The 24,368-nt window shown below is 35.7% G+C and overlaps 4 protein-coding genes across 7 annotated transcripts; 1 reads left to right on the forward strand and 3 right to left on the reverse strand.

The window, feature by feature from the left end:
* Window positions 1-2,962: 2,962 nt before the first annotated feature.
* On the reverse strand, window positions 2,963-7,223 carry LOC144562203 (UMP-CMP kinase 2-like). 4 transcript variants are annotated; one of them, XM_078311381.1, is made up of 9 exons: window positions 7,112-7,223; window positions 6,730-6,774; window positions 6,190-6,241; window positions 5,956-6,073; window positions 5,589-5,745; window positions 5,242-5,319; window positions 5,051-5,158; window positions 3,567-3,631; window positions 2,963-3,204 (listed from the first exon to the last, which is right to left on the reverse strand). In XM_078311381.1, the coding sequence occupies exons 1-9, from the start codon at window positions 7,175-7,177 to the stop codon at window positions 3,180-3,182; spliced, it is 714 nt and encodes a 237-aa protein (XP_078167507.1). In that variant the 5' UTR covers window positions 7,178-7,223; the 3' UTR covers window positions 2,963-3,179. The 4 variants fall into 4 exon arrangements, with proteins under 4 accessions (XP_078167507.1, XP_078167508.1, XP_078167505.1 ...); XM_078311382.1 differs by having other exon boundaries at window positions 7,118-7,209; XM_078311379.1 differs by lacking the exon at window positions 2,963-3,204 and having other exon boundaries at window positions 3,390-3,631.
* A 1,179-nt stretch (window positions 7,224-8,402) lies between these two features.
* Window positions 8,403-11,154, forward strand: DET3 (vacuolar ATP synthase subunit C (VATC) / V-ATPase C subunit / vacuolar proton pump C subunit (DET3)). Its single transcript, XM_078311383.1, has 11 exons — window positions 8,403-8,652; window positions 8,738-8,806; window positions 8,987-9,114; window positions 9,205-9,304; window positions 9,381-9,448; window positions 9,542-9,683; window positions 9,796-9,912; window positions 9,993-10,118; window positions 10,213-10,296; window positions 10,408-10,487; window positions 10,741-11,154. The coding sequence occupies exons 1-11, from the start codon at window positions 8,539-8,541 to the stop codon at window positions 10,835-10,837; spliced, it is 1,125 nt and encodes a 374-aa protein (XP_078167509.1). The 5' UTR covers window positions 8,403-8,538; the 3' UTR covers window positions 10,838-11,154.
* Window positions 11,155-11,937: 783 nt separating this feature from the next.
* LOC144561438 (polyadenylate-binding protein 3-like) lies at window positions 11,938-13,382 on the reverse strand. The gene is made up of 4 exons (XM_078310401.1): window positions 13,270-13,382; window positions 13,165-13,175; window positions 12,961-13,021; window positions 11,938-12,866 (listed from the first exon to the last, which is right to left on the reverse strand). Exons 1-4 carry the CDS (start codon window positions 13,380-13,382, stop codon window positions 11,999-12,001), a joined length of 1,053 nt encoding a protein of 350 aa, XP_078166527.1. The 3' UTR covers window positions 11,938-11,998.
* A 5,302-nt stretch (window positions 13,383-18,684) lies between these two features.
* On the reverse strand, window positions 18,685-23,210 carry LOC144561670 (Enhancer of polycomb-like transcription factor protein). The gene is made up of 4 exons (XM_078310697.1): window positions 21,886-23,210; window positions 19,892-21,460; window positions 19,326-19,452; window positions 18,685-19,160 (listed from the first exon to the last, which is right to left on the reverse strand). The coding sequence occupies exons 1-4, from the start codon at window positions 22,645-22,647 to the stop codon at window positions 18,919-18,921; spliced, it is 2,700 nt and encodes an 899-aa protein (XP_078166823.1). The 5' UTR covers window positions 22,648-23,210; the 3' UTR covers window positions 18,685-18,918.
* Between the last annotated feature and the right edge of the window lie 1,158 nt (window positions 23,211-24,368).

The raw sequence follows: 24,368 nt of genomic DNA on the forward strand, positions 1-24,368 counted from the left end.
AAACTAAAATTAAACAAGATAGAAAAAAAGTACTGTGGGCTGATAAAAATAACTATAACTATAACTATAACAATAACAATAACAATGCATGACTGACTGAGTTCGATCTACTCATTTGCTAAATGTCTGATATCTCATATTTATGGTGAACCTTGTTAATTTTTATTTCTTTTATTAATTTCAAGGAACCTAGCTACGTACATGTACATGAGCTTAATTTTTACCATTAACAGATCGAGAATGAGCCCCGCTTTGTAAAACGAACAATTGATTAGATGCCCAATTCCATACAAAAGAGCAATTAATATTTTTATTTTTATTTTCCCCAGAACAACGCATGCATGATTTTTCCGAGCATCTCTTGTTGATGCCCTTATATATAGCTAGTTATAGAGTTGCTTTTACATTCACATCTCACAACATATATATGTGATATGTATAATTAAAGTGATAATATATAGCTTCCTATTAGACAACGATAAATACCAATTTAATTATTAATTTATCAGTAACAGAACATAGCTGGCATTAATTAATAGGTTAATAGACTTTCCCATCTTGATATGTAAATTAATGTCCTATATATATATGTATATATTCCATGCCATATATATAATTACTTTTATATATCCCAATATGCATGGTTGTTTGGTATATCCGTATATATAATCAAATTAAAATTCACCACATGGCATGCATGGTGGTGCATTTCCTTTTATTTTTTATTATGACTTATAATATGAAATAACTACAAGCAAAGTAGAATTGCAACATAATATTCCACAAAGAGTATCGTCACATCTAATCCTGAAAGTGCATGTCTTCTCTAATTATCCATGTTAGTACCAATAATACCATATGAACCTGAGTCTTGAGGATATCAGTAGGTTCTACTTCTACTTCTACTTCTACTTCTACTTCTACAAGGATTCCCTTAGGAAATTAAACCTATCTATTCTCCTCAAAAAAAAAAAAATTAAACCTATCTACTCAGTCTACCTGTGTAGGAGCCCCCTCAAAGAAACACCCACATCCCTGCCATGCTAATATGCTATATGCTATATTGTATTTTATATTTTATATTGTTGCTACTCCGGTTATCATTAGCCTTAAGTCAACAAATCACAGTGTCTCCCGACAATTCCTATACAACCCAAATTTTGTCACGTAGTCTGGCTAAATGACTAATATCATATGAGTCTCATTTCAACTTATATAACATCAATTTCATAACTTATCAAATCGATTTGAAGCGTGACTCCAAACCATTTTAAATGATATACTTCATTAGCTGTGTATTTACATACAAAATTTATATATTTTTTTAAATTTATTTAGTATCAAGACAAGCTGTTAAATGTCAGAGTTTTTAAGTTAATTTTAATACATTCATTTTCCAATATTTTTGATGGCTTTACTTGATACTAAAATAACTCAAAAAAAAAAATTTATGTAAATACATCACTTATAAAGTAAATTGATTTGAATGGTTTGATTAATCATTAAAAAAAATCTATGCCATTAAGTTTTAGAGTTGATGTTATATGTCACCGATATCATATTAGTTAGACTCTTTATCACATATTGAGTATAAAAGATGCATCGAATAGGAGAAGAAAAGACCAAGAATTCATTATCAGTAAACCTGAGTTCAGCTTTGGGGCAAACAGTAGAATTTCACATCTTGCATTTTTTTTATTAAAAGATTTTTCTTCCAGGTGGAACTCTTCTCTAATGATAATATACTCAAAATAAGAACTATTTATTGAAAGGTTTCCTAGTTGAATGGAATCTTTTGCTAGGCTCCTATGTGATCCATTTTCCAGCGACAGCATTAATTCCCACTCATGGGATAACACGGTGCAAATATATGTCAAACCCATAAAAATACTATAACAATTGAAGGTGGAACAGATGCCTAAAATTGACACATCCAATTAGATAAACTTCTTTTGCTTGTATTCCTTTTGCTTTCTCGTTAAGTCCAACATTTATTAAAGGTCTTTGGAAAACAACAATAATTAAAATTAATGGTGGAAACAGTAAAATCATAGGCCCCTACAAAGATAACTTGGAAAAGTAAAGGTGAAATGATGCATTTCATATTCCTAACTAACGAAATGCAACAGAGAATTTGTTGATACTTGATTGAAAATAGTTGCAAAGTTAACTTTCATATGGGAAAGAGAAACTTGAATTTAAACAAGACAAGCTTTTTGCCTTCCTAATTATGTTTACATAGAATAAATAGCTCAAGAATTTTGATTTTTATTCACATGATGTACAACAAAGCAAAGATGACTAGATGAGATCAATAAAGTCTTAGACGTTTTGAAATGCATACAATGTGACTTCTCCCATCCATAATTCAACATGCGATTGTGTACTAATTTCAAAACTAATTAGTTACACACAAATTACCCAGAAGAGCTGCCCTGTCCATGAGAAATGGTCTTTCCTCAAATCTGCATTCAAATCCAAATCGAACAAGTGGCACTAGTGGTCTCCCACTAAATAACCAATCAATACATGCACCCCATTACCATCAACATCACCACAAAAATATCCTTTGATAGGTGAGGTAATAGCATTGCCAATGATACAATCATGACAAAATAGCACCTATATAGTTGGACCAAACAGTTTGGTAAATAGCAAAATGCCTTCTACTTGTTGCTTTCGAAGATTCCATGCTCTTTTTGTCAATTGATGTTACCGTATAAGCAAATGGATCTTCTTTCAAAGAAGTGGAATTATCTTTTATTTAGTATCTGTTATTATTTTACAACACCGCTGTCTGGTAAGCTCTAAAAAATATTGCCAATTTTCAATAGCAAAAACAAGTTCAGCTTGTGAAATTATATCAATAAAAGACTTCTCAAGCTAACTAGTTCCTCGACATATTTCACAACCTACAAACCTGGAGAATTTGAATATTTGGTTTTCAAAGGTATATTATATCAAAAAAGAGAAAAGTTTATTCTTAGCATAACATACTTGATCCATTTTACAGTGACAAAGATTGAGTAGCTAGTTGATTTTAGGATACAAAATGCCAGGGGGTTAAACTCATATTCAAATTACTATTCTCTGAAGAAGAGCAACTGAAACTATCCACAAACATTAAATGATCATTAGTATTACCTGTTATCTAAAAGAAAAAGTGATGTAAGATATATTCAATGCTCTTCCCACAACTTTGATCTGTGAAAAGAGGAACGATATATTAAAACAAGGAAATGAGAAGAGAAGAAGATTGCTAAAAGGTTGTTGCTAATACCAGGATTACCATACCAACTTGTTCCATCAAAAATATTTTATACTGTACCAGACAGCTTCACTTCCTCATGAAGCTGGTCAGCCTCTGACAGGCAAAGAGCCTCTTCAATTGGTTACATATCATATCTAGAGCCTAAGAGACTTGCGATGGAATGCTAGATTAGTAAGCTTCTGGTGCCAGATTGGCTGGTACAAGAACTGAAAATCCTCGATTTTGACAAACCAGTCGATAAAAATCCAAAAATCAGCCTAATATTTCAAAACAATAAGGACATGCCATCAGGTACCTTATAGAGACAAAGAGCTGACGGACCCTCCCAAAAATTTCATCAGCAGTTCCAGTTCCATTTATCTGTAAGAGCAACAAGCTTTTTAGATCTTGCTATCTGACCTTGCAGAATCCAGTAATGGGCTATTTGCAAATATAACAGAGATGGAGAGGGAGCGAGAATGAGAGAGTGAGAGAGTGAGAGAGAGAGAGAAAGAGAGAGAGAGGCCAACTGGCCAACCAATGCCTCAATATTTGCAAAGAACATCCCAGTTATTACGTGCTTGCAAAAGATCACCCTTTTTTAGCATGGCAAGGAATTATTCAATAAAACATTATATTTCTCTAAAATACACATTTATATAAGAGTGTATGGCACTATGCATACAACGATTTGGTCTGTAATACAAATCAATATTTTTCTTTTCAAAATCGTAATGGTCGATCCAAACCATTCAACAAGATTTTCATATGAAAATGTACTTGCAGATCGAATTTTATATTTTTTAGAACTTTTTTTTACTATTTTTTAAGATAGGTAGAAAATCACTGTATTTGGATGGTCCAGAATTTTCACATCAAGTGATTTTCTTCCTATCTTAATAAAAAGTAAAAAAATATAAAAAATATAAATTTAGTCTGCAAATACATATTCATAGGGGAGCATGTTGAACGGTTCGGATCGATGTTAGGATTTTGAAAACGAAAATATTGATCTGTATCACAGACCAACCCGTGATATGCATCGTACCATAGACTCACTCTATATAAGATATTGTTTTCAAACAGATGTTTTCCATGAAACAAGCAATTAATTTCAGAGACCTAAAACAACTATCAAGAAACAAAAAGGATTACAAAAGCTAATATTAAGTTGGAGGTTTATGCACATAAAATTTGTCAGTTCAGATTAGAGCCTGATAATATACACTTCAGTTAGCTACTATGGAGTTAAAACAGTTGTTTTTCTTTGTTTTTCCAATACTCTGTTAGTGACATTTTATAACAAACCATTACAACTTCTCTATATTCTTCATTTCAAGGAGTGACTTGGACCAAAAATCAGTTCTGAGTTTTTTCACAAATTCTCCATTGTATGTGCTCTCTGCAAATTGGGGGATATGATGGGTGATTGTTCGTAAAAGCCCTTTCTTCAACATTTGATAAGTACTCAGTACTGATCAACATGTCTTAATTCAACATACTTCCTTATCAGAGTTCAGACTACTGATTAGATTAGTTTTGGAGTTTGGACAGGGTATTTTAATTCATATAATTCATTCCATTGAATTAGGGTATGTGCTACTTCACTAAAAAAAGATGTAGGTTAAGTTCCAGCAGGACCATGTACTGCTCATCAAATGCACATGGTCAGGTCTGGTTACAACTGTTAAGAAGTTCTTTAAATAGTAAATTATTTATAGACATTATAATGCCTAAAACCCAAAATTAAAGCACCCGTTGCAAAGATATTCCAATAATAAAACTGAGAAATATAAGTACCTTGTGAACTTTTCCTTTTGAAGAGTAATGTTCGACCACGGGCATATTTAAATTCTCAAAAACTTTGAGCCGCTTCTTTATTGTCTCCAAATTATCATCAATCCTTCCCTACTTCATGTATATAACAGATTCAGTGAAAGGAGCCAAAAAAAAAATTTGGGAAAAAGGAAGAACAGAGCTTAAAGTTTGACCTGATTTCGGCTTAGTATCCTTTTCACCATCTCCTCCTCAGGACATTCAAAGAAAATAACTAGGTCTGGCTCTCCTATCTGCATATAATTTCACAAAGTTACATGCAGGCTAAATGGTTGTGACATAAACAATTTTTTATGTATCACCATTCACCTACATACTAGAAGTATAAAAAATCAATGTCAGCACCCCCAACACCCACGCCAACTAGACCCCAGCCCAACCAAATAGCATTTTTAACAGAAAGACAGAGCAAATGCAAACAACATAGAAAATGCTGGCCAGATTGTAAACTGTGAAATACATCAACGAGTTGCAGAATGGATTATAAAATTGGAATACTCACAAATTTCTCAAAAGCTATACGGTTCTCTTCGCATCGGGGAAAGCCATCAATAAGAATTTTATCAGAAGTGGCTGAATTGATGGCTTTTCTAATCAAGTCAATTGTTATTTCTGATGGTACTATTTGTCCTTCTTTTATCACATTTTGTATCAGTTCCCTGGAACAAAAATCCCATAAACAAAACATACTTAACAAAAGAAAGATGCAGCGATCTGCAAATAACATTGTCATTTTCTTTTCATACTTTCGGTTGTACCGGTACAACAAACTGACTGTCATTCTTGGTTCCAGCGTGGGCATGATGTTCAAAGAGGATGGAACGGTTTATTTTAAGTTTGAAATGGAGAGGATTGATCAGAAGCAATACCCGTTTTCAGTGTGTGAAGATATCTCTTCTCTGAGAAGCTCGCCAGCACTTAGATGAGCAAACTTAAATTCTGATGCTATTTTTTCACACTGTGTTCCCTTTCCACTACCAGGCCCACCTTTAAAAGATCATCGGAAATAAGTAACTTCAGCAAAATGAGGTAATTAATTGTAACACATTGTTACAGTACCAGCCAGATTCAAGAAAGAAAAGATGACTGAAAGCACTTTTTACCGAGAACAAAGGCGATGAAAGGATTCCTAATCAAAGGTGCACCATCACTTCCCTAGATTAAGGGGGAAAAAAATATTCAATGCAAGAAAAAAATAAAAGTGTATAATTTCTAACATTTTTATTATTAGCTCAACTCACAGCTAGCAAAACCAGGTAAAGCAATCAAATGGCACTATCATACCATATACGATGAGCTCTATGTTCCAGTTTAACCTTAATAAATGTAGATGTCCGGTTGTACCTAATACTTGGGTCCAAAAATACCTGTACTTTTTAAAATTATGTTGTCATTGCTTCCCAAGTAGTCAATCACAATTCACAAATACAATATATTACCCAAACAGAATCGAATCAATCCCCATGATCTCCAAGCACAGATGATATTTGAGTGAAGTATGAGCAAAACAACTCATTAGCCACTGGAATTAGCAACATTTGCTACTGCTATGATACAGAAAACCTAAAATTATGGCACATACTTATAATACAAACATGAGAAAAAGGCGATATACAACCAACTTTTGCAAAAAGAGTACTCACAGCATCAGAAGTGAACGTAGTAAATAACTTGAGAACTGCGGGGTCCTGCTCAGAAAATTAATATTGGAATCATTAATTTAATATCACATTATTTATCATAAATGAATTTCTTAACTTGAGAATTGTTCTCCTCTCTCCTTCCTCTTGAGTAGAAAGTTGTCAAGTTCCTTAAATGCCCCCAAAATAGCAAACAAATTGAAAATTGTAAAATTTAGTAAATTGGTACTGTTCACGGTTTTCTCCTTCTTAACAAAAGATTCAGATTGTATATTCAAAACATGCATCTTAATCAGTGCTCGAATTGAGGGTATTTCGTTCAAAACAAACATGTATCTTGAGAGGAAAATACAAACAAATAAAAAAAAGAGAGAGAAACACCTACAGCTACAGACGATTGAAGCTGCTTCCCGGAAATGACCGGAGAAAGATACGCGAATCGCCTCCACATTTCCTCTCTTCTCTGCGCGTCACTAATCTGAGGAAACGTCGAAACGAAACGAGTGTGCTTTTTTTTTTTGCTTTATTATTTTTCCAATTTTTTTTTTTTGGAATTTTGATCCAGTACAATACCTGACTGGGTAGAATGACATCTGAGTCGTCACTTTTATTCCAGCACAAATCTCAAAGCGTATTCCATATCAAGTTTGGCGCGGCTGTGAGTATCCTGCTCGGTCCGGTACCTGAGGGAATCGGATACTCACTCAATCTTGTCATTTTGTACTTTCATGAAGTTCTTTGCCTCAAGCCCAGTAAGTAGCGGATTTAACTTCAAAAGGGCCTACGGTCTTAGTCTTGGGCCTCTATTAGAAATTAATCAAGGCTTTTTTCTCAGCTTCATTTCTCAAATTAAGCAGGAGTTTATTTTTGACTTCAGAGGGAGAAAATTTTCCAAAATTGTAAATTTATAACATTATATTATATTGTTTCCCAGATAACAACTATAACAAAAATGTAACATATATATGAAGCCAGACAATATATGAACCACACAAAAATTCAACAAAAAACAAAATGGCTCAAGAGGGGCAACTTGAGGTACTTTACAGAATGCTTAGGATTTCATGTTATCAAAAAATTGGAGGCTATTAGAAGAATTAATACTCCAATTGCAGCTATTTTTGTAAGTCTTGAAGTACCGGTTAAAGAGTTTGGTTCCCAAGCCGAAAGAATGAACTGTGATGCATGTATTCTGTTTTTCTACATTAAATCAACAAATTTTTATTGGATCTTGCAACAGCCGTGTGCGCTGATCCGAGTTGATCAAACAGATTGGGCTGAAAATTGATCCGAGTTGTTCAGCAGGAGAATTGGGCTCAAATTATTATTATTATTATTCTTTTAAGGCCCTGGTTTCTTTTTTTTCTTTGCAGTTTTTCACTGAAAATTTGACAAAGATGGTTTGTATTCTTACTCTATCATTTTTTATTATTTTTTTGAAAATTTGACTTTTGACTTTTCTTTTCTTTTTTTTAAATGCCGATTAAAAATGTTATCAACTAAATTTTTTATCTTCAGAAAAAATTGGATTAAATGGAGTATTACAGAGATAACTTTAACCTGGACCTGGTTCATGCATATTTAACTGAATAGTGGACCCCATTTGGTCAAACATAGATAAGGAGCCCACAATGCGGTGAGACTGTGGAACCGGTCTACAGAAATACTTCCTGGTCCGAAATATTTTTGTGTTTCCCGATTACAAGGAAGCCCCAATTCCGAGAGAAGAGAAAAGATCGCAACTTTGAGAAATCGATCTCGCCATCCTTGACCAATTCGATCGATATCTCTTCTAATCTCTCAATTCAATTAATGGCGTCGCGTTACTGGATCGTGTCTCTCCCAGTTCAGAACTCCGCATCCGATCTATGGAGACGATTGAGCGAATCGGTTTCCAAAAATGCGTTCGACACTTCCATCTATCGAGTATGAATTTCCAACTCAGTTCTGTAATTATCTTTAATTATCATCTGAATCTAAGATAATTTGTGTGTTGGATTGTTTGTTGTAGTTTAATGTGCCAGAGTTGAGGGTTGGCACCTTGGATTCGCTCTTATCCCTCAGCGATGATTTACTCAAGGTCACTTTTCTTACAATTTCTTCTCTTAGGTTAAAATCAAAATCAAAATCAAAATCAAAATCAAAAGATCTAACATGTGACAACTACCAACAAGTTACCACATTTTCAATTTTAATTGCAAAAACCAGCATAGTTAGTTCATTTAAAGTGGGCAATTAATTACATGGCCTTGTTCTGCAGTCAAATGCATTCATTGAGGCAGTGTCACATAAAATCAGACGCCAGATCGATGAATTGGAGAAGGTCTCTAGTGGCGAAGGCGGTGCTCTCACTGTCGATGGTGTACCAGTTGAGACCTATGTTACTAGGTAAACACTCACTCACTCACTCATTCACTCATTACTCTACCCAAATCAGACTACGAGTATATATTGATTTATATATAACTTGGAGTGTAGGTTTGCATGGGATGAAGGAAGGTATCCAACAATGTCTCCGCTGAAGGATATAGTGAACAACATCCATGGCCTTGTTGCTAAGATTGAAGATGACATGAAAGTAAGGTTCTTCCTTTATTATAATTTTCATATATCTTCATGTACCAGTATTTCAAAGTTTTAATGTTTTTAAACAGGTGAGAGCATCAGAGTACAACACAGTTCGAAGCCAGCTTAATGCCATCAACAGGAAGCAAACTGGATCGTATGATTATTTGTTTATTTATTTATTTTTCTATTTTTTATAATAGGTCAGTCTCAGTCTGGTTATGTATTGAAACAATATAAATGTTGACAGGCTGGCAGTGCGTGACCTGTCAGATATGGTGAAGGAAGAAGACATAATAGCAACAGAGCACTTGGAGACACTTCTTGCAGTAGTGCCCAAGTACTCTCAGAAGGATTGGCTCTCCTCCTACGAAACCCTCACTCAATATGTGGTACTGTACCATACTTTTTCTCTTTACTTTTTTTATCCATTTTAATAATAGAAGATAACATATGCGTGAAAATGAAACTCAGTGTGTAGTTTGGTTTGTACTGGTAATGTAGGTGCCCAGGTCATCAAAGAAGCTACATGAGGATAATGAATATGCTCTCTACACAGTCACTCTTTTCAGGAAAATGGCTGACAACTTTAAAATTGCTGCTCGGGAAAAAGGATTCCAGGCATGTCTTTTCTTTTGATCTCCCTCCTTGTGTGTCTCTGAACACGGACATCTGACAATCGATTTTTATTTATATTTCAGATGCGTGAATTTGAGCACAGTCCAGAGGTGCAAGACACGAGAAAGCAAGAACTTCAAAAGTTGGTGCAAGACCAGGATGCCATGCGCTCCTCTCTTCTCCAGTGGTGCTATTCTAGTTATGGCGAGGTACTACTCTTCTACCTTTCACAACATATACATATAAAATGTATGTATAGGAACTATTATCACCCTTTGTGCTCTTTGCGTGTACATAACATAGGTATTCAGTGCATGGATGCATTTCTGTGCTGTTAGAATATTTGCCGAGAGCATTCTTCGATATGGCTTGCCACCTTCTTTCTTGGTACCAATCTCAATCCATCTTTGCTTTCTCCATTGCCTTATCTCTATAACTTTTTTACACTCAATGATTACAATTGATTTTAATTTATTCCTACAATATTAATATTGACAGTCAGCTGTGATATCACCATCCACTAAAAGCGAGAAAAAAGTTCGCAGTATTTTGGAGGATTGCAGTAGCAATGTCCAGAGGTAAGATGAATTATATGCTTTTCATTTCATTTCATCTATAGTGATTAGCTGGTATATAGTAGTTTTTGCTATCTATAAGCCTCGGTTATGGTCATCAACAAGTCATGAGTATCTGTTTATATTATCGATTTTATTAGGGATATGAAGCTTGCCCATATATTTGGTAGTGTAACAATAGTATAGGTGGAATATGCAAATTCACCCACATTATCAGCATATCTAATTTAACTTTATTTTTTTTATTGGTAATTAGTATTTATTGGAAATCTGACGATGATGTTGGAGTGGCTGGTTTGGGCGGTGGTGAAGATACATATCCTTACGTGTCCTTTACTATCAATGTTGTTTAAATTTTCAAAAAAAGTGCCTTCTTTTATGTGGCTTGTGTTATAAGCAAAGCTTCTCAAGTATTATTCAGGTTAGCCTTACCTGGTGTATAAGTTGCAACATCATCGCCTATTCATTTTTTTTTTTTTCTATATTAGCCAGTTTGAAGTTTTTGTGTATTGCTTTTTAGTGATGGAAAATAAATCTATTTTTTGTAATTTAAGCTGAGGGGAGCATCTATCTATGCAGGATTGTATGGTTTACTGTCAATAATGTAATATTGTGAGAATACATTACTCTGCCCCCCTTTGGAGAATTTTCTGTTTTCTTGTTCAACAAATATGGAACACAATGTTGTTGTCATGTTCTCTTTTATTTATTATTATTATTTTGTTTTTAAAATGTGGTAGTTTTTCAATTTTCTTATGGTACTATTTGATACCATCCTGCAAAACTGGTAATGTGGTTTGTTTTCTACGATGATTCCCATAGGACTAAACTAATTGGTTAGAAGTAGAGATTGAATGAGAGATGATGCACAAGCAAAACTAGAAAATTAGAGTATTTAAGAAAGAATGATTGTTAAGTGGATCAAAAGTTTGCATTGACCAGCATGTCACTCTTACAGAAAAGGGTACGTAAACTAAAAAAGAAACAGAAAAGGAACAGTCTTCTGAACTAATAAGTGTTGCTGAGCAAGGGGCAACAAATCCCAAAATTTTCTGTAAAGAAAAAATCACATCAATAACTGTGGAAAACAAACAATACCAGCAAGGAACAGCTCTCTTTTTATCAATTCCTCTGTACAGGCAACCACATTTACCCTGAAATTGAACAAACATGTATATTATAAAGTGATCTATAATTTGGCAAGATGAGAATAAAAAGGGAGGCGTAGTAAACCAGACCTCCTGTGTATATTGTCAGCGATGCAGCAAGTAAGCTAGCAAGCAGCCTCAGTTTTGGTTTCGCAGCCAAGTTTTCCCCCTTGCACCTCTCTTCCCAGAATTGGTACCAGCATTCTTAACTGGAGTTGAACCGACAGCATAATTCATAACTGGAGTTAAACTCTGAGCAAAATCCATAACTGGGGTTGGGCTATAACCCATGTTCCATCTACTTGCCAGTATGGGTTGCTGGTACAGAGATTCAGATAGTTTAATTAATTACACAAAACATATATATTAATTGATGGAATGACAGAGCAAGGTAGTGACTATATATATATATATATATACCTGAATGTATTGCATTGTTGGATCAAAGAAGGTGAGTGGTGGCTGAGGCTGAGGAGAATAGGTAGTGTATGCGTAGCTGTGAAAAGGCACAGCAGTGTAGCTGTAGCTGGGGTTTTGATCTATGTACTGCACATTGTACATGTCATTCATATATGTCAGAGGAAGGTTGTACATTACTGGTGATTGAACAGCATGAGAAGAAGATGTCGTACGACGAAGCTGCCTTCCTTTTGTAAATGCTCTCTTCACTATTATTGGCCTGCTTTTTAATATGCTCATTCCATCCATACTAAGGGCACACTGGGCCCCTTTAGGAGTAGAGAGGTAGACAAGGCCGAAGCCACGGCTACGCCGGCTTGGGTTCACCACAACCTTTGTGAATATAACATGCCCGCAAGATTCAAACAGCTGTTTCAGTTCCTCTACTCTTACTGACTCCTCTAGGTTGTCCACATGCACACCATACCCCTTCCTTTTGCCACTCCTGATTTCCTCCTCCTTTTCAGCAATTCGGCGTTTCAGAAGTACCTCCCTCTCTGACTTCTTCTGTGCAAAACCCACGTACACGACCTTTGAGCCCCAGGTTGAAGCATTCATTGCAGAGCGAGCGGTATCGGCATCTTGGCTCTGCTCGAAAGACACGATACCGAATCCCTTTGAGTTGCCGTGTTCGTCTCGCATGACAACTGCACTCACCACCTCGCCAAACTTTGAGAATTTCTTCTTCAGAGCCTCACTTGTTATGCTTTCCTCCAGGTTCTTTATGTATAGGTTCTTCTTTTCATGGCCTTTCTTCACAAACTTCGCCACGTAACTGTTAGGTTACATTACATTATGAAACAATTAAGTCAGTGGATATATAATTAATTAAGACCAACAAAAAGTTAATAAATATATAGTATACTGACAGGGACTTGCTGAGACCGGTGGAGTTGCTGCCATGGAGGGAGGAGATTGCAAACTGGGCCGCTTGTCAGAGCACATATGCACAAACCCAAATTGCCTGCTCTTTCCATTGCACTTGTCATATATATATACAACCTTGCATGACAGCACCGATCCATACTGTGAAAAGTGAAAACACACTCTTTAAGTCACTGGATCTCACCAACAGCTCCAGATTCTGCATGCATCATATTTAACAAATAGCAAACTAAGTATTATACTAAAAGATAAAATAAGAGACATGCAGAGGGAGTAAGTAGCTATTAAATTACCTTGACATAGAGATTGCTGACCCTGGTCTTTCTGGCATACGGGTCCCGCTTGACCACACGATTCGCATCGGCTTCCCCATTAGTGTTGTATGGTTCATTTCCCTCATTGGCATCTCAGCTTCATTTATTCATTTGCAGAGTAAAAAACAAATTAATATATAGAAATCAGTTAAAGAAACCAACAAGGACTAACTAATTAATTAATTAAGCGTGCAAGATTTCATGAAATTCAATTGTATTTCGAATTACAGTACATATCAGTTCCCTCTGTAGTACATTACATACACCAAGTCACTAACAGAAATATGATGCATATATATATGATATATCATTCAAGAAAACATCTTTTAATGCATATCCAATTAAGATGGAACAGAGCAAATAATTAACAACAAGAACAAATTAGTGCATAGGAAGAAATGAAAGCAAATTAATGGAGGGGAGCTAGCTAGGGGATGTACCTTGTTAAACAGTGTCATAGTTGACGTTAGCATAACAGAGGGAGTGGCCGGAGATACGATCACAACAGAGTTTGGCGCTGACGAGGCCTGGAAATATGGAAAATGCATGGCTAGCTAACATCACTTTCGAGGACCCCACTGTCAAGATCCCCAACGTAGAGAGACTGCACTGGATACAGAGAGATTGTTTGTATTGTATAAGAGAGAGCGAGAGAATTTTCTAAAACTTTAGAAAATTTTCCATTTCAAGAAAAATGAAAATTCTAAAATTCAGCGAAATTGTACATTTAGCACTCCCTAGAAAAGAATATGAGTTTGTAGAAACGCCGAAATTTTGAAACATGAATCTGATTAAAAAAAAAGAGAAAAAGAAAATGAGGTTCGAGTTTATTTTTCATTTAAATTATAACCTATTTCCTTAGAAAAAATGATAATTGACACAACCTAGTTTATAGACATCCAGTAATCCAGTATCAAGGTATATCATCTGAATAAGACATATACTTGAGATATATTTAAAAAAATTATATATATAGAGAGAGATAGGCTAATAAACAATATTGTTCCTAACTTCCCGTGAAACCAAGTCGTTTTTCGATTTTTAAAGTCCAAATGATAGATCCAAACCGTTAGATGTGATTTCTATATTAAAATGTGCTAGGAGTCCAAATTTTACATTTTTTGAAATTTCTTTATTATTTATTAAGCCACTTTGAAAATCGCTGATCCAACGATGGCTTAACCAAACAGTAAAATCAGAAGCTATCGTTGGATTAGCGATTAAGTGGCTTAATAAATAGTAAAAAAATTCCAAAAAATGTAAAATTTGGTCTCCTAGCACATTTTAATATGGAGATCACATCTAACGGTTTGGATCGATCATTTGAACTTTAAAAATCGGAAAACGACTTGGTTGCACGGGAGACTAGGAACAATCGATTGTTTATTAGTCTATCTATCTATCTATCTATATATATATGGGTAAGGCTATCTGAATGGTACATAATTTTTTAGATCAACTGATTTTCTACCTATCTAAAAAAATAGTAAAAAATTTCCAAAAAATGTAAAATTTGGTTTCCAAACACATATTAATATGGAGAACAAAATGAACGGTTCGGATCAACCATTTGGATTTTGAAAACTTGAATATTGAGCCGTAGCAGTCCTCTATGCAACCCATAGCACCTTAGCCTTACCCTATATATATATATATATAGAGTACGGCTAACGCGCTTCCTCTAGCATATGGGCCGAAATGCTTCCGGTGGAAAGTTGAAATTCTAAAATCGAAAAAGTCGATCTGAACCGTTCATCTTCTTCTCCATATTAATATCTGCTTGGAGACCAAATTTTACATTTTTCTGAAATTTTTTACTATTTATTAAGCCATTTTGAAAATCGCTGATCCAACGGTAGCTTCTGATTTTTACTGTTTGGTAAGCCACCGTTGGATCAGCAATTTTCAAAGTGGCTTAATAAATAGTAAAAAATTTCAGAAAAATGTAAAATTTGGTCTCCAAGCAGATATTAATATGGAGAAGAGGATGAACGGTTCAGATCGACTTTTTGGATTTTGAAATTTCAAATTTGGACCGGTAGCATTTCGGCCCATATGCTACCGGAAGCACATTAGCCTATCTATATATATATATATATAGAGGTGGGCTATCCTGAGTTGTAAAGTAAGGGGTCATTTTTGCTTTACATTTTGGTACGTTGGATTCACTTCAAATTGCGTGCGGATCCCATCGCTGATCAAAGTTTTGAAACTTTTTTTTTCGCTGAAATTGAACTCCAGTTACTGGAGAGTTCCATTTCTCTTCCCAGCGTCTCCTGGCCCCATCCCCTTTTACGAAACAAAAAATCAAAAAAAAAAAACCTATCCTCCGCATCTCCCCGCCAATTCAAATGCCCTAAGCTCGCGCTCCCCGCCATCTCCTCCGCTCACCTTTCCAGTCGATCTGCTCCCTCTCCACTCGCTCGTTTTGTCATTTCCTTCCGATTCAGGTGAGGTTCACCTATGGTCTGTACCAATACTGGTACCGGTATTGGTACCTGTGTTTCTTTTCTCTTCTTCATTAATTTGTTGTATTTCAATCAAAGTTAATACAAATCAAAGCTTGTCTCTGGTCCTGCCTCTTTATGAGGATTATGCATTAAAATTGTCTGTTTTTTACTATTAATTTTACTTTCATTACTAAGCCAGGTGGAGAGGTCGGAGGAGATGGCGGGGAGCGCGAGCTTAGGGCATTTGAATTGGCGGGGAGATGCGGAGGCTAGGTTTTTTTTTTTTTTGATTTTCTGTTTCGTAAAAGGGGATATGCGGAGGCTAGGCTTTTTTTTTTTTTGATTTTCTGTTTCGTAAAAGGGGATGGGGCCAGGAGACGCTGGGAAGAGAAATGGAACTCTCCAGTAACTGGAGTTCAATTTCAGCGAAAAAAAAAGTTTCAAAACTTTGATCAGCGATGGGATCCGCACGTAATTTGAAGTGAATCCAACGTACCAAAATGTAAAGCAAAAATGACCCCTTACTTTACAACTCAGGATAGCCCACCTCTATATATATATATATATAGTATGGCTAACGCGCTTCCTCTAGCATATGGGCCGAAATGCTTCCGGTGGAAAGTTGAAATTTCAAAATCCAAAAAGTCGATCTGAACCGTTCATCTTGTTCTCCATATTAATATGTGCTTGGAGACCAAATTTTACATTTTTCTGAAATTTTTTACTATTTATTAAGCCACTTTGAAAATCGCTGATCCAACGGTTTTACTGTTTTGTTAAGCCACCGTTGGATCAGCGATTTTCAAAGTGGCTTAATAAATAGTAAAAAAATTCAGAAAAATGTAAAATTTGGTCTCCAAGCCCATATTAATATGGAGAACAAGATGAACGGTTCAGATCGACTTTTTGGATTTTGAAATTTTAAATTTGGACCGGTAGCATTTCGGCCCATATTCTACCGGAAGCACATTAGCCTATCTATATCTCCATTCTATTATTAAGCACGTTGGGTGTCCGATCCGCCAACGGCTACGATTGAGAGATGAAACTTCGGATTTGATCTCAGCTCTCCAATTACATAATTTGTCTTCTTTTGATTAAATGCATCTCTTTTATATATGAAAGTCTAAATTTAGTTAAAAACACACCCACCACATGTGCTGCCACATGATACGTTATAATTAAAATTGAACAAATTCTGAAATTTAGCAATATATTTATCTGTTTTCTTATTTCTTTATTTTCATATTTCTCCTCTTCAATTGAGAAGACTCTACCTTCCATTTTCTTATTTATTGTTTCCTTACTTCTTCGTTTCTATACGAATCACAATGGAAATCATTTTTTTTTTAATTTCCTTATTTCTCTTTCTTTGTTTCTATACATATTGGTGTGGGCAATTTAGAATATATTTCCAATATATAATATATCAATGTGTGTATTCTAAATTGAAAACAAAGAAGAATATAAATTGAAATGTGTGTGTGAATATATATATTTTTTATAATATGTGTGTGTGTATATATATATCCTATACATACACACGATAACACTTTTTATTTATGTTTTTTGATATCATATTATATGTTGATATTGAATTGTTGTATGATATTTGATAATAGATTCAAATCAAGCTATTATTTGATATCATTGGTACTTAAAAATAAAGAATCATCAAATCATCAAATTGTTATCAGAGATCACGATTAAAGTTAATTAAAAATACATAATCATATAAATTTTCTATTAACACGTGTTTTAATTTTTAGATAATTATTATTTTCATTGATATATTTGTTTCTTATAATATGTCCCCGTTGCAACGCACGGGTATAATATGTCCCCGTTTCTTATAATATGTCCCCGTTTCAAATTTGGACCGGTAGCATTTCGGCCCATATGCTACCGGAAGCACATTAGCCTATATATATATATATATATATATTAAAAGAAATGCATGATTACCACCTCTCAGAAACTCATTTCCTAAACATTCCTCATGAATTTTTCACACATCTATCTATTATGTCAATGCACATCTAGCTGTTTATGTCAATATACAATTGTTTGTAGTGTCAATGCACATTTTTTTATTCAATTAAGACATAATTATTGACACTTGTCATGCGATTTTGACCAAGTCAAAATGTATTTTATTAGTTATTGCTTAATGCATCCTTAAGTATTAAATCAAGACACACTTGACTAATAGACTATTGAATGTCCATTTTCTTATACAATTTTTGTTTTAAAGCATTGACCAAAAGTCCAAAAGACATTTGAGCGTACTTTTGGGTGAGAGATTAGGAGCCACATATAATATTCCCAAAAATAATATTCATCGATTCATTAATGTACAAATTTAGAGATAAAAAAAAATGTGAAACAATTTTAATTTGTAATTAATAATTATTTACTGTTTATCTTATAAAAGTTAACTATATTGTTCTGAACTTACACTAAGACTAAATGCACATAAAAATTTAATTTTGAGCTAAAATTACTCTTCAAAAAAATAGAAGAAGAAAAAGAAAAACTCCATCGAAGATTTATAGGAACAACGATGTTGATTTGTTTATATGATCGTAGGTAAGTTGGAGTTGCAAGTCTCCAAAATTCTAAATATTGGGCCGATCATACAATTTTCAGTTGTTACAGCGACAGCAATTATTAAAAATGAAACATTAATTAAAAGTAGGAGAAATAGTACATTATTAATGACCTGTTCTGTTCTGTTCTGTTGCTCATTAGACAACATTACCAAATTTCCCCATTTCCATATTTATTACCACTGAAGAACACCATAGAATAGAATAGATGTCAAGTCGCAATTTTCACAAGTTCCAAGTTCGCAATTTTGTTTTTTTTTTTATTATTAATTTTTCGATTAGTTATTACTTCCATCCAAAACAAGTCCCATGCCAGAATACCACCTACAGAGATCTAACATTCTAACTAGCTAGCTAAGTCAACTTTATACAAGAATTACAGACCTTCTCAATATCACGTGCCAGAAAACTTGGCTTTGAAGAGAATTAAATGAAAAAAAAAAGAGGGAGAGAGAGAGAAGCTCCCATAGTTGCTTCCCTTACAAAATAAAAGCACTCCCCCCATCACAGAGTCGGAGGGGCACAATAAAGATTAGAAAGAAAGGAGAATAGGAAGGTAAATCCGCTGTTCAATCAAAGGATGGAAAAGGCATCATGTCATGGTCAGATTGAGAATCTGGTGCAGCAGTTTGTGACATACGGGATAAGGCATCAGATATACGAAGGGCCATGATAGCTCGGTAGGTTGCCAGCTCAGCTTGCTCCATTAAGGCCTGAGCACGAGTGCGTAACCGGATGGCAGATTCCACCACGCGCTTGGCATCAGCCTCTACCTCCCGCAATCTTCGAACCCCTTCATCCTCAACAACATCTGAACATAAAACATATTAAAGTAACTGTTTTGTATGCTTCTAAGACAATCTGGTATTTGCATTAACTATTTAAATGCATATCTCAATCTCATGCTAGCAATCTTCACAAAGGGAAAATAAAATAACAATTATTGTTAGTAAAGGAAGGAAAAAAAAAATAGTACCAGGAGTAGAGGTTTGTTCAGGTTTCTGCCTTGAAACAACCTGGCTGCGCTGCCTCTTAAAGGATCTTTTTTTCTTGAAATATGGCTTCCGTGCCCATTGAACTACCTTCACTGGCTTCTCTTCCCACTGTTTCATCCCAAACACCACATAAATTATTAATTTAAATAAAATCATATAAAAAGAGTGCAAAAACTAAAACCTTGATAAATGGTTTCCATTTATAGATGCTTCAGAGAATGCAATAATTCATATAAGAAACAGTCTTCCACATAAAGAGGTCTCAAAATATGATTAGTACTATCTACCAACAGTCTTCCGACATTAGTTCATACAAGCACAATAGAACCATTAACATCTGAAAGGCAAAAAAAAACCTTCAATCCTTATTCAGCACCCTCACCATTTTCTAGTAATAAAAATTATATTCTAGAAAAAAAAAACCCTCTAAACCAACATTTTTAAATATATTTCTTTTACAAAAAAGACAAGAAAGGGCACATTCTGACTCATTGTGTGGTCCATGACCATCAACATTTTCAAATCAGAAGAGAAAAAAGCAATATACCTGAAAGAACCTGACTAGAGCATTGTTCTTCTCAGTCCTTCTCTGCAACCAATAATTGTACACACCAACCACAGCATCCTCTCTTTTCAACTCCTTGCAACGTTCATAGACCCCTTCAATTTTCCCAACCCCCACTGGAAAATTGTATGCATCCTTCTCTAACAAACTTATCAACATCTCAAAATCCTCCAATGAAACCCCACCCAACCCTCTCCCATTAAAATCATTAAGCCACCTTTCGTCATCTGAATCAGCCTCATAAATCGCATCTTCCTTCTTCATGGCCCTCTGCACCTCATCATCCAAAACCCTGATATATGTGTCAGGTAGCACAAACCGATCTGAGATCCAACCCAAATTGTAGCCTGGGACAACATCAACACCAGGTATGGGTATCTGTACTGGCCCCACTTCCTTCTCCTTTTCCTTCTCCCGTGAATTGCGGACCCGGCATTCAGCATGCAACTCCTTAAAAAGCAACCAATCAAGCTTATCCGTGAACTCGAGTCTCATCACCTCATCTACAGTCCACATGTAAGCATGTGTGAAGCGGTTAACCACACATGGTCTCATCTCATTTGGTTTGTGCCTGAACTTGCTATTATCTTGTAAGGTCACACATATGAGCCACTCATTTGACTCAGATTCTTCCATTGACACCATTGCATCATCTTCTCTGTAGCAGCGGTCCTCTAGGGTTACCAAAATGTTAGCCTTGCACCGGACTGCATCTATGTTCTGCTTTGCTTCAGCTAGGGCTTGACGCTCATGGGCCCGATCAGCAGGACTCTTCACAGAAGAGAACCTCCTGTGCTTTCCTAGCGGGGTTGACACATCACTGTCTATACCACTCTGAGATGAGTCATCCGGAGGTAACTCGAGCGGCGTTGGGCGATATGAGCCTATGTTGAAAGAGGCAGACTGTTTTGCCGGAATTGATTTTTCAGCAAGTGATTGTGCAGCACGTGAAATCCTGCTTGAACTCCTCTTTCTTTGCTGGTGTCCTCTCAGTTTTGAAGAATGTAATATAGTGGAAAATTCTGGAAGAGGGGAAAAAGCCTGGGTAGAATAACCCAGGGACTTGTCTCGGCTTGCAAGAGTATCAGATACCTTCGAAAAACTAGCATAAGTGCCAGCAGGAGTTTCAGATACCTTTGAACTCTTAGCACAAGTGCTTACAGGAATTTCAGATACCTTTGAATTGCTAGCACAAGTGCTTACAGGAGTTTGAGATACCTTTGAACTGCCAGCACAAGTGCTTACAGGAGTTTCAGATACCTTTGAACTGCTAGCACCAGTGTCTATTTCATGAGTAATAGTCCCCGTGAGAAAACAGGTATCACCATGGTCCTCTAGTTCTACATCAGAAATTGAGGCATTTTGGGATGGAGATAATGATGCGTTTAAAAGAAAAATTGGTATATACAGTGCGGGAAGAGAAATTGCAAGGTGCAAAGTTGTGAAATATGAAGGAAGAGAAGAGAAGCTGAGGGATAAAAATGGTATGGTTTTGCCAGACTCATGCATCTTGCACACCCCAATAGCCGGTAAAGAATCACCTGCTACATCCTGAAATAGAAAATAGCACATAAATAAAATGTAGACATAAAGGCGATAAGCGTACAAGCAATGAATAATTAACATATTTAAAACAGATTACACAACAGGAGATGCAAAGAACTTATCTGACCACCACTACATTAACCTTTAATTGTACCTGAACAGTTCGAGCTATAGCAGCAATGTCTCATGACGAGTAGGTGGTTTCATGCTCACTGTTATCTAGTGAACTAATACTATACTCAATCCTTACTTTCTGTTCGTATTTGTCTATTTTCTTTCACAGTTCTTTAATCATTCTTTACAGAGTTACAAGTACGAAAGAAGCTTGGCACTTGTTTGTTCTATCCCATCATATGGACAAAATCATTCTTGACATGAAAAGAACAATTCTAACTTGAAAAGAAAAAATTGAAAATAGAAGAAATTCTTACATCTTTACCCTCCAGTAGTGGCAAGAAATGAACACCATGAACAGAGAAAACTCTAGCAATGGGCCCCTTCATCAGAAATGAAATCAATCTCCAGATTTTTGCTCTGGTATTACTCCTGATCCATCCCAGGACTGACAATAGAAAGCCCAAAAAAATTCTTGAACTCCGGTTGCACTTCATCTCCACAAGCACACCCAGCACCACGTTGGTACCCTTAAACCGTGTAGTAATGTCTGTTTCTGATACTCCAACCCTCCTTGCCAAATCCCATGTAGAACGAGGCACAATGTCGGGATGTTCTTTGACCAAAGACACCACCTTTTTCTCTGATACTCTTCTATCCCCAGCTTCCAACTTGGGTCTCTTATGTTTTATTTTTCTAATATATACAGCTCCATACCTCTTGCTCTGGCCATTGGTACCGCTGCTCTCAGCCTTTTGCCTTGGCCTTTTTCTGGTGTAAACTATGTCAGGCATCTTCTCCTCTTTCTCTTCTTCCATGGGATACCCAGTGGATGTTTCCCCCTCCGTAGCCTGGTCCAACCCATCAACCACTGCACCACTGTTCCTATCCCTTGTCCAGTCGTTAAACAGGCTTAACCAATCACTATTGGCCACGTCAGGCTCTTGTCTGGAATTGTTATTGGTCTTCACCGAGCGGATATGGGACGTTGGTGAGTGTGATAAGGGGTCGGATCTTAGTGATGATTTGGATTTAGGGACAAAGACACGGGTGGAACGCCGGGTCCCGACAGAAGGCATCGGCGGCCCGGCCGGAAGTGGGTAAACCTTGGACCCAATCTCTGGCAATTCCTTAGCCAACGTTATGCTGTCTGTCGTGTCCACCCGTGTAAAAATTTCCTATTTGTGGCCAGATCTGTAAAATGATAGGAGGCTGCCTTAAGTCGGTGCTTAAGGTGGCCACAGATGCCTCAGATCCCTCGCATGCTAATTCCTCAACAAAGAAGGCGTCTTGATGACGTCATCGCCAGATATTCATGAAATAGGAGACAGAATTTGTTGCTACGTAGTCCGGCTTCAGATTGGACTTGGAGGGATATGTAGAGATCTGATGAATTAGAATTTAGAGGAGGGAGGCGGCCGGAAGGAATTCTAGGGTTTGGTGAGAGAGAGAGAGAGAGAGAGAGAGAAAGAGATCATCAGATCAAGAGGAGGAGATTGGGGATTTGGATCGGACGGACGGACGGAGTAGATTAGATGAACCAGTTCCCGCGAGCGGCCAGTGATTGCCCTGAAAAGTGTTGATTTTCGCTGCACCTGGTGTATAGCCCCCCGCACAAAGACCCCGTTAAAGTTTTCTATGAGATGGTTACGACTGGGGACTGGGGATAATCAAAAGGTTCCAGAGGTCACTGGGAGTCTGGGACATGTTTAGACGATAAGAGCAGAGCAGCACTAGTGTTTTAAATTGCGATCATCGTTCTGAATTCTGATACAGATACATCTAAAAAAAACACCCAACTTTTTTAGTTACCATTTCCAAAAAATATTTTTACTCAGAGGAGAGTACCTTTTAGTTGCTCAAAGCTTACCTTTCATTTTCTCATATTTTTATTTACAAGTGATGTAAAATTAGAACCAAATACTCACTAAATCACATTAAAATAATTGGTGGCTCATATTAGTGAAGGATATTTAATATATAATAAAAGACCAAATCACCCCCCACATTGTCATTAATTTTATGAGTGAGTCTATGGTACTATGCATATTACGAATTGGTCTGTGCTATGGCTCAATATTTTACTTTTCAAAATCCTAACGGTCGATCTGAACCGTTCATCTTGTTCTCCATATTAATATGTGTTTGGAGACCAAATTTTACATTTTTTGAAATTTTTTTACTATTTTTTTAGATTTATTGAAAATCACTGTTTTTGGATGGTCCAGAATTTTCAGATCAAGTGATTTTCTAAATATCTAAAAAAATAGTAAAAAAATTTCAAAAAATGTAAAATTTGGTCTCCAAACACATATTAATATGAAGAACAAGATGAACGATTCGGATCGACCATTAAGATTTTGAAAACTCGAATATTGAGCCGTAGCATGAACCAACCCGTGATATGCATAATACCATAGACTCACTCTAATTTTATTGTGAAATTAAATAAACTATTTTATTTTGGAGATCTTTCTGTATGTATACTATAATAAAAAAAATTAACAAATATGTACATAAAGTTTGATGAAGCTGATAACATATGTTTTTCTCTAAAGAATTCAATTTTAGTTTAGCGTGTATATTATTTGTTGATGAAATTTGTGTTTGTTCTCATAATAAAATTAGCTAAAGCAATAGTTTGATAGTCCTAACAATCAATCCAAACCGTTTAATATAGTCTCCATATAAATATGTACTTGTAAATTAATTTTTTTATTTATTTAGAATATTTTTACTATTTTTTTAGATGAGTAAAAATGATTTTCTAGTTAACCCACTTAAAAATTCTCGGATAATT

This window comes from Carex rostrata, chromosome 11, assembly GCF_964058835.1.
Source record: "Carex rostrata chromosome 11, lpCarRost1.2, whole genome shotgun sequence".
NCBI classification, from domain to species: domain Eukaryota; kingdom Viridiplantae; phylum Streptophyta; class Magnoliopsida; order Poales; family Cyperaceae; genus Carex; species Carex rostrata.